This window comes from Piliocolobus tephrosceles, unplaced genomic scaffold, assembly GCF_002776525.5.
Source record: "Piliocolobus tephrosceles isolate RC106 unplaced genomic scaffold, ASM277652v3 unscaffolded_39799, whole genome shotgun sequence".
NCBI lineage: Eukaryota > Metazoa > Chordata > Mammalia > Primates > Cercopithecidae > Piliocolobus > Piliocolobus tephrosceles.
Window position 1 is genome coordinate 1 of NW_022324085.1, and position 11,067 is coordinate 11,067.

The window sequence follows — 11,067 nt, forward strand, 5'->3', positions numbered from 1 at the left end:
ATGATAGGATCAGAGTGTGAGATCCTGGGTCTTGGAATGGACAAAGGGACGTTTGCGCAGAGAAAGGGTTTCTGAGTCCTCTGAAGCAGCCAAGATCACAGAGCAAAGAGTTATGCTGGTTGGTTGGCAGCTGCTTGCCTTTTACTTGAAGTAATTGCAAAGAAATGTTTCTCCTACTTACCTTATGACAACAGAATTATTCCTTTAGAGTAGAAACCCTATTTCTTCCTATTTGTTCATTAGTAACATCTGCCCTTTGCTCCTCTTGCATGTTCATTCTCAGTATATATTGGAAGCCCTGCTCGCTTTTGTTACATGTTCTTGCAGCACCGTTTAGAACTGTGGACGGTGTTCTGTTCAGCCTTAGTGCCAGAGCTTGTCCACTGTCAGGATCAGGTTTCTCAGGACTCACATGGAGGAAGGTGGCAGCAGTTAGAGAAAAGGTCTAGGAAGAAAGGGAATTCCAATCTGCGCCCTGGCCTTACTCAGTCCCAGAGGAGACAGGGCACCTGAGCAAGGAGGGATTTCATGATGGCACAATAAAGAGGGGTCCAGAGAAACTCCCACCCGGAGACCATCATTCTCTGGGGAAAGAAATTTGGTGTCTGTACCACCAAAATTTCTGGTCAGTGAATTGGGAAGGACTATGACGCCCTACCTAGGTATGAAAATCTCAGGGCCCCTCTTTCATGGCTGCATCAGGGCCCCTCTTTCATGGCTGCATCTGGGACACTGAGTCCCAGACTTGGAGAAGTGGTCTGATGTCGAGAACTCTCAGGAACCCACGATCCGTAATCACATCAGCTCTGACCAGTGCATTCGATTTCATAGATACAAACTGCAGCATCACCCACAGACAGGTGGAAGATTCTATTGCAATATAATCATTGTACTTCTATTTATAACAAGTACTGTATAACAATATATAATATGAGAAATAAAATAAAAAGGAATAGGATCAATATTATAAATAAAACACTTATTGAATTAAAGACCTCAGGAAAATTATTTCAAATCAAGTGAGTTGAACAGCAGTGAAAACACTCAGAATCTAGAAACTAGATTTCCTGAGCGAATCAAGGTGAACCAGCAGCAGTGGTGAATGCATGCTTCTGTCTATCAGGACAGCAGCAATGGAAAATGGAAACAAAATAAAGGATACAGGTGGCTTAAAGTAGGCAGAAGAAATGAAGTCATATTGTTATCATGATTGTATTTATCAAATAAGGACCAGAAAAGTTGCAAAGACCTTTACTTCAAATAGGAAGAGAGGTTTGATATTTTGTTGCAGAAACTTCCAAGGTGACAGGGATAGAAGAGGTTTCAGAAGAAAGATCTTCCTGGAGATGTAGCCTTAGACCTTCCAGATGCCAGATATTCCAACATATGAAGAAGAGGCATGTTTTCTGCCCTTGTCAACCTCATGTGTGTGGACAACACAGCAGCCTCCAATACCTTTAGAAGATGCATATCTGCCCTGAAGGCCAAGGCTAAGACACCCACTCCTGGCTTGGAGCAGTGAGCTGGCTCCAAGGACTCCTAGAGTGCAGTGGGCCAGGATTGTTTTCACCACCTACATTTGTATTCACTGTGTTTCAGGAATGAATCTGTGGTCTCTTTCTACCCAAAGGACAGCCGATGTCCAAATCTACTTCTTTCCCATGAAATGTGAGGATCAAAGAGAGGCCTCTGTTAAGGGTCTCTAGGAGCCGCAAGGAGAGAGAAGGATGAGGTTTGTGAACAGGAAGGAGGCTACTGTGCCACGCTGTGGCTAAGCTGCTGGCACAGAGATACACGGCCGAGTCCCCCTGCTCTGTGCGCTGGATCTTCAGAGTGGAGACGGATCCCTCAGGCCTCTCTGCAGAGAACCGACCACTGGGCAGCCCTGATTTGTCTAGTTGATCATCATTCTGGAAGTAAGTCAGAAACCCTGGGCCCTGCCCTGGGACTTGTTGGTACCAGTAAAGGTACTCATGACCCGAAATTGGATCACACCTGAGAGTTACATCCTGTCCCCTCTTTGTGACTTTGTACCTTGGGGACTGCGAGACTCCAGCACCTGTGTGATCTGTGGAAGTAGAATTTGGCAACAGAATAACGAAAACATTTGTAGTCATCACACACACACACACACACATCCACACACACACACACGCCTACACACAGAAAAAAAAATGAAACTCCTTGGTGTTCTGAGGACTCACCTGTCCCTAGGAAACCCAGGACCACCCAGCAGAGGAGCCTGGTGCCCATGGCAGGGTCAGGCCAGGACGGGGGCATTACCTGATCAGTGTCACTGTGAGCAGGAGCAGAGGATGACGGACGTCCTTGTCCCCACAGGGCAGTTCCCACAGTGACATCACTTCCTCTGTCAATCCCCAGGAGGTCAGGGTCACAGCATTTATATTAGAACACACTTGGGTGAGGCTTTAAATATTTATAAGCTCCATTTTAACATCAATGCGCAGCTCATCGCTTTGACTTACAGAGCTGTCTGGACCTGGAGGCCTCACGCTGCATCTCTGAGTTCATCTTCTCATCCCACAGCTGCTCTTCTGTTTGCTGGGCATGTCCTGTAGGATGCGCCAACACTGCCCCCAACATAGGGCACAAAGGGGTGAGCTCATTGTCTTTCCTGCAAGTCAAGGTCTCCTGTGCCATCCACATTCATGACCCAGCCTTCCTCATTCCTCCAGTCACACGTGCCCAACAGGACTGTTCCATCGCATGGGTTCCCTCACGAACTGTCCTCATGCCTTTCTTCTGGGATCACTTCCCACCTTTGTTAACCAGAAATTCAGAAAAGGTACCTTGATAGAAACTCACAGCGGTCTTTTTTCATATTCCACTTAAATAAGTTTTTTAAAATCAATGTCACCTTAAATGAAGGAGAATGACAATTGAGCTAATTGTTATTTTTAACCACTCTCTTACTTACTCTTTTTCTCCATCTATTCTTATGGGGGGTATTTCTCTTTTCTTTCTGATTGCTTTCAAAATCTTCCCTTTGTACCTCATGTTCTACAATTTCCCTATGACTTGACTATTTGTCTTACTTGAGATTCATTTTGATTCTGGAATCTCTGAATTTGGGACCTTAAACACCTCTAAAGAATTGTCAGCTAACATCTCATAAATATCACCTCATAACATTCTACCTATTTTATCTGTTTGATACTTCAATCCTACGCAATTCAAAATGGGAAATAATGAAAAATATGCATATTCTAATATATGGGAAATATCCATTTTTTTCTTCCCTGTTCTTAAAGTCTTTCATATTTCACTTTTAATTTTCCATGTTGCATTCTAGATCACTCCTGCAGATCCATCTTTGACATCACTAAAAATCTCTTTCGGAGTAGCTGATCAACTGTTTGACTTTCCATTTTGTTTTCAGTGATTGTGTGAGGCATTCATAGATACATTATTTGACAATTTTTATGAAAGTTACTTGATGGTTTCGGACATTCTCTTTTTTCTTGTTTCAGTTTCCCTTCGTGTTCATTTAAATGTAGCTCTCCAAACTTTCATATCTTATAATACCAAAATTTACAGTCTTCAGGTTTGCACTTCAAATATTTGTTGTTTGTGTTCATGTTTCCTCATGGCTATGTCCTAATATTCTTCTTACTGGGAATCTGTTTGTTCGATAGTCGTCTGTGACATTCTAGAGAGGCCCGGACTGGGAGTGAACAACACCAAGAATCTGTCATGTTTACAGGCATCTCCAGTCTAACTTGCAAAGGTACGGGCCCAAGAACTGTCTGCTGCACTCCGGGCTGCCATATACATCCACAACATAGGTTGGTAGGGTCAGAAATGCTGTCTGGGAAGTCCCAAGTAAAGATTCAGAAAAGAATTCAAAATTTCTAATTCTTTTTAGAAAAACTCTCTTCATAAATAAATCCCATTAAGCCATGTAGTCATCATGACATTTTCTTCCAAGGGATGTTACATATATATATATATATACACACACACACACACATATATGCATCTCTGTGTGTGTATACATTTGTGTGTGTGTGTGTGCATATATATACATACACACATATATACACATAGATCTTAAATATAAAAATGGCCAAACCTGTGGATATCCCTACTTCTTTCTTTTTTTTTCTGAAACCCAGAACTTCAAAAAATAACTTAGATATTGGAGATATTGGAATTATATTATGTTTGTAGACTTCAGACTCCTTCTTTTCTTTTTAGACAGAATCTTGTTAGGTTGTCCAGGTTGGAGTGCACTGTCGTGATCTGGGTTCATGTCAACCTCCACCTCCCAGGTTCAAGCGATTCTCCTGGCTCAGCCTCCGCAGTAGCTGGGACTACAGGTGCCCACCACCATGCCTGGCTAATTTTTTTGTATTTTTAGTAGAGACGGGGTTTCACCATATTGGCCAGGTGGACCTTGTGATCAGCCTGCCTCGGCCTCCCAAATTGCTGGGATTACAGGCATGAGCCACCGCACCCGGCCTGACTTCACACTCTTTCAAATTTAAAAGCATAACTTATTTCAAACTGGAAAGTCCCATAAAAACTGACAAATGAGCTTGAAGAAGCAAATGCTCTTATGCTTCCTCAATGAGAGAATACTGGTCTATAAACCCCTAGAAAACCACCTCTGGCATAGTGTGACTTATTAACGCCCATCTATTCTGTGTCCAGGACACTGGGAACTTCAATATGAAAAATACTAGGGCCTAAATTTCTAGCATCAAAGATTTGTTTTACCATTGTCCAATTTAAGACACTGATGGAAGAAAAGTACTCAGTTTACTGTTTAGGTCCAACTTATACAAAGTAAAATGAATATCCTTTACTCTGAAATCATATGTTCTTCTCTGAGTAAATTAAAAGGTGACATAAATCATCAATTAAGCCTACTGGGCTAGACTGGGCCAGGGGAAAACAGAGTTTTTTTCTGGAAAGGCTAAGTTTCCAGGGTTAGTCAATGTGATTCAGGAAGGAGGCTGTTACACAAAGATTTTTCCTTGTTAGAAGATGCTGAGATGTGTGATATCCTGGGTACTCAGCTGATCTGGGGAGAAGGGTAGTTAGGCGTGTAATATGAAGGACCAAATGTCATCAGCAGGATTGTCCTGTGAAAATGTCTTTCAATCATCTGAGACATATTTTGGGCTCTTTGGCCCTCTCTGCTCTGTCTTGTTTGGGGGCCAGGTCTCTAAATGGGGAGAACGTATTTCTACCACACAGTATTCTTTCCATCTTCACAGAAATGCAGAGCAATTTCTGCAGGTCTGAGGACTTCACTTTGGGTTTGGCAGCAAATCTTTGAGCTGCTCAGCTACAAATTCATGAAGCACATTTCTCATACTGCAGAGCTCAAAGGGAGACCAGAGCATGAAGGGGTGGCCTGCCCCTCCACACCTGTGGGCGTCTCTCATTAGGTGGAACGAGAGACTTGAGAAAAGAAATGAGACACAGAGATAAAGTATAGAGAAAGAAAAAGTGGGCCCAGGGGACCGGCACTCAGCATACAGAGGACCCAGGCTGGCGCCCGGTCTCTGAGTTCCCTCAGTATTTATTGATCATTATCTTTACCATCTTAGAAAAGGGAAGTGGCAGGATAATAGGATCATAGTAGAGAGAAGGTCAGCAGTAAGACATATGAATAAAGATCTCTGTGACATGAATATGTTTAAGAAAAAGCGCTGTACCTTGATATGCATATGCAAGCATCTCCATAAACCTTTTTAGTGCATAAAGAGCAGCATTGCCACTAGCACGTCCCACCTTCAGTCCTAAGGTGGTTTTCTCCCTTCTCAGTAAATAGAACATACCATCAAATCAGGTTTTATACCAAGATATTCCATTGCCCAGGGACAGGCAGGAGACAGATGCTTTTCTCTATCTCAACTGACAAATGAACTTGAAGAAGCAAACGCTCTTGTACTAATCCTCCTCAGCACAGACCCTTCACGGGTGTCAGGCTGGGGGACGATCAGGTCTTTCCCTTCCCATGAGGCCATATTCCAGAGTGTCACATGGGGAGAAACCTTGGACAATACCTAGCTTTCCTAGGCAGAGGTCCCTGCGACCTTCCACAGTGTACGTGTCCCTGGGTACTTGAGATTAAGAGAATGGTGATGACTTTTAACCAGCAAGCTGCCTTCAGGCACTTGTTTACCAAAGCACACCCTGCATAGCCCCAAATCTGTTAAACCTTGAGTCACCACAGCACATGTCTCTTGCCAGGACAAGGTTGGGGGTAGGGTCACAGATTAACAGCATCTCAAATACAGAACAAAATGGAGTCTCTTATGTCTACTTCTTTCTATATAGACACAGTAACAGTCTGATCTCTCTTTCTTTTCCTCACAGGAGCACTTGCTTCGCTTATAAAAGAACTGGGTCCAGGAAGGCAGCAAGAGATGAGATTCCCTCCCACTGTCTCCACAGGTCACTGCACTGTGTCCAGGGCTTTGATGTCCTTGCAACTCCATCAGGAGGGAAGCTCAGGAAAGAGATAGAAGGAGGCAGAGCCCTGCCTCTAAGTGGAGGGAGACTTTAGGCACAGGATTAAAGAAAAGTTAGTAGCCCGTGTCTGGAACATCTACATATAAATTGTGTCCACATTCACCTGGGTAGCACAGGTGTCCCCTGGAGAGGAGTCCAGGGACTGTGGAAGATTGAGACAGTTGTGTGATCAGATGCCTCAGTCTGGGAGAATCCATCCTGTGGTGGATTGTGTTAAGTGAACTTTGCGAAGGCAAGATAAGAAGGCCATTTCTCTAATCATTCTGGGTTACAGATGGTCAAAGATACATTAGGTAAAATTTGTTAGATAGATGTAATACAGTCACTATTACACTAGGCAGGTCATTGTGGTCAGACTGAGAGTCAGTGACCAGCAAATACAGAGGCATCCAACAGACCTCGGAAGTCCTATTCCTTCTGCACCCTGTGTCCAGTTCACCTTCCCAAATGCTGGACAACAGCAGCCAGGCTGCCCCCAGTGTTTGGCAGTGCACCTGCAGGGGTGGCCCCCCTAACATGGGAACAGCTTCCACAGAAGCAGGTTTCCTTGGCCTTTTCCTGTCCTCCCAGCTAAAGGTCCCACTGCATGGCTTGGCATGCTCTGATCCTCTCAAGTCCCTGCATCTCCAGCCTGTCCTACCCAGAGCTCCAGAAGCCCTGGCTACTGACTGGCTCTCTCACCTTCTGACTTCTCTCCTCCAGACTTTGTCTTCCTTAGCTCCTCCCACATATGCATACGGTCTAATAAATCCGTTACAGTGTGAAATTTGTAGTGGCCCTGTTTTATTGATGCAAACCTAATGGAGATGTTCTTAACAGAAGTGGTTTCAAGGAACAACCTTTAACGATGGAATTCTAGAAGTGGATCTCTGATCTGTCTAGATTTGTTGTGGGGAAAGACCCTGAAGGAGAGCACAGAGACCTGTAGGAGGTCAGGTGCTGCAGCCACAAGAGGAAGCCTTTTCCCAGGTGTGGCCGCCATGATAGTGATTCCCCATCAATTTCCAAGACCGACCTGAGCCCAGCAATCGAAGGGGTGGGCTTTCTTGGACTTAATGCTAGATCTCTGCACAGAGCGAGGCTCATTCTGTCTGGGCCACTTTGGGCCACTTGGGGTTCCAAGGTTCCTGGTGTAGAGAACTCTGCCCAGGGCATCCGTGAGTCTTGGGGAGCGGGGAGGAGGGCAGAGCCTCCCTGTCTTTACGTGCAGAGAGGAGACAGCCTTGTAGCGCTGTGAGTAACTGCTGGCACAGAAGTGCACAGATGTCTGGTAGGGAGCAGCCGACTCTAGACCGAGCGGGAAATCCTCTGTGTTTGATCTAGAGACATTGTAGCCATTGGAGACTTCTCCTTTGTCAGTGACACCAGCAGCAACTGAGTAATGAATCAGCCTCAGCCCCATACCTGGGTCTTGTCGATACCAGGACATGCATTCATGGTTCATATCCTGGGCACACTGCAGTGTCATGCTCTGTCCTGTCTTCAGGACCTGGAATTTTGGGGTCTGGGTGACAGCAGCATTCCCTGGACCTGCAGAGAACAAAACTGATGCTGCAGCCCCAATGGGAAGGCACTGGGCCTTTAAATCCATGCAAGGGGCCCTGCCCAGGACCCATCTGCCCACAGGAGAGAAAAGGCCGCACAGCACAGAAGCCTCATGCTCATGGCAGGTGCTGCAGGATGGAGGGGTCTTCTGGCTCTGTGTGTTGATAAAAGGGGAACAGGGATCTCAAGGCAGTCATTCTGAGATGTCATTCTCACTGCCTGGGACCCAGAGCCTTCCTGTCAGGAGAGGCCACACCTGTTCCCCAGACAGTCAAATTCAAGATAGATGCAGCTCTCAGAGAACAGCTGAGAATGAGAAGAACACATTTGTCTGAATTGAAACAAGTCTATAAGATTTTCATGACCTTTTGTAAACCATTTGTATTTCAATGCAAATTTTATTTCTTCAATGATATAATTAACATTCTAGTGTTAGTTATCTACATAGTGCTGTAGTCTAGAGGCTTAGGGAAACTCCTCATGTCTTCCTGGTGTTTTTGACTCCTGTGTCCCAAATACTCCTTCAAGTATCCTTTTCTAATTTAGTTAATTGACCATAATCCTGTTTAAATTCCTTTGTCTATATTGGTTTTCTCTGTTATCAAGTTTCCAAGTCCCAGGGGCAGGCTCATTAACATTGGAGGAGTCGTTTTGCTCTGTTTCTTGTCAACTCACTGACAGATGGGACTCCTGAGAAACACAGCTGAGCAACTTCAGCTCCACCCAGGGCCCTTCATTTCCATGCCTGGGGTGAGACCACAGCAGGCAGAACCACCTCACACTGCTGACTGCCCACTGTGTGTGGATGATGGTGACCACACAGCACTGCCCATGACCAATGGGCACAAAGGTGGCCTGATGCGTGAGGGACTTGGGGAGAGAGGGCGGGCTTTATGTTAAGGACGAATGCTCTGTTTGTATTTGAGATATCATGTTTCGCAGAGAATATCCCTTTGTGCAGGATGCCTGCCGTTAATTTAGTAATAATTTAATTGAGTAATAAACAAAAAGGAACTCAAATAACATATCTCCTGTTTCCTCCAGGGTTTCACAAGCTTTCCCCAGGGGTTTTTCCTTGTCTATTTACTGAGCTCATCATCTTCTCCTGGACCCAGCAAACACCCTTCCCCCAGGTCATGTCTACTGTGTCTACTATACCAAGCAGCAGCATTTGATTCCTTCTGGCTCCCCTCATTTCCATGGCTGCTTAATTACCGGTGGGGTGGGTTTAGGATGGCACAGGGAAAAACAACGTAAAGGGCATTATTCTTCTAAGCACTGTGATTCACACTCAAGATGATATGCTTCGTGGTAAAGCCTCACAGTGAAGGGGTGGCCTACCCCTCCACACCTCTGGACATTTCTCTTTAGGTGGAACGAGAGACTTGAAAAGAAATGAGACACAGAGACAAAGTATAGAGAAAGAAAAAGTGGGCCCAGGGGACCAGTGCTCAGCATACAGAGGCCCCACGCGTGCACTGGTCTCTGAGTTCCCTCAGTATTTATTGATCATTATCTTTACCATCTCGGAAAAGGGGAAGTGGTAGGACAATAGGATCATAGTAGGAAGAAGGTCAGCAGTAAGACATATGAATAAAGATTTCTGTGACATGAATATGTTTAAGGAAAAGTGCTGTGCCTTGGTATGCATATGCAAATATCTCCATAAACCTTTTTAGTGCATAAAGAGCAGCATTGCTGCTAGGGAGTCCCACCTTCAGCCCTAAGGCGGTTTTCTCGCATCTCAGTAAACAGAACATACAATTGGGTTTTACACCGAGATGTTCCGTTGCCAAGGGACGGGCAGGAGACAGATGCTTTTCTCTATCTCAACTGCCAAGAGGCCTTCTTTCCTCTTATACTAGTCCTCCTCAGCACAGACCCTTCACGGGTGTCAGACTGGGGGACCATTAGGTCTTTCCCTTCCCAGGAGGCCATATTTCAGACTATCACATGGGGGGAAACCTTGAACAATACCTAGCTTTCCTAGGCAGAGGTCCCTGTGACTTTCCACAGTGTATGTGTCCCTGGGTAATTGAGATTAAGAGAATGGTGATGACTTTTCAAAAGCATACTGCCTTCAGGCACTTGTTTAACAAAGCACACCCTGCACAGCCCAAAATCCGTTAAACCTCCAGTCACCACAGCACATGTCTCTTGCCAGGACAGGGTTGGGGGTAGGGTCACAGATTAACAGCATCTCAAATACAGAACAAAATAGAGTCTCTTATGTCTACTTCTTTCTATATAGACACAGTAACAGTCTGATCTCTCTTTCTTTTCCCCACACACAGTACTCATCGCATGTGGATCAACAGTCCCCCATCCTCACCTCTCAGCTTGCCAACAAGTTACAGACTCTTAGAGTAGAAAAGGCCTTAGAAAAATCTTGTTTCCATTTCCAGGTGTGCTTTGTAAGGTGGAGTTGTTATTAATATTTAACACATCTCTTTGTCCTTCATTTCCAAAGCAATTACTCCCTCAGGTGTGCATCTGTGCTGAGACCTGAAAAACCATTAGGAGAAGGGGGAGGGTTGCATCACAGCTTCACAGCTTAGAATTTGATATGACATGTCCTTTGTCTTCGACATCCTGCGGCCACTCTGCCGTCTTCCCAACTGGCCCTCCCCACTGCCTATGCTTCCTTCTCTGCTGGTTCAAAGAAAATAAGATCCTCCTAATTTTAAAATGCAGGAACATTTACCAATTTCTGGCCCATAAGTGTCTCTCTTTGAACTCTGAGTTATTTATTAAACAAACTGTGAGTGCATTGGCTGTGCCATTTTTCCCTTCGTCACCAGACTTCACAAGATAAAGGAGCTTTATAGATGTTTACCTAACCTCCAAAATAAATTATCCCACCTTCCAACTACTTACCAAGCAAAACTGATGAAAATCAGATGGGATTTTAGTTAACATTGCTTTCCTGTACATTTCACATATAAGAAGTGACCACTTAGTTGCTTTTCTCCCTCCCTCATGTTAACAACAGCTCCTCATAGGGCTCCCTGGTCT

At 44.8% G+C, this 11,067-nt stretch overlaps 1 gene segment (V, D, J or C); it reads right to left on the reverse strand.

The window, feature by feature from the left end:
- Positions 1–1,580: 1,580 nt before the first annotated feature.
- On the reverse strand, positions 1,581–2,364 carry LOC113223216. The segment is given in 2 exon segments: positions 1,581–2,068; positions 2,205–2,364. Coding segments are annotated over 2 exon segments (549 nt in total).
- Positions 2,365–11,067: the final 8,703 nt, after the last annotated feature.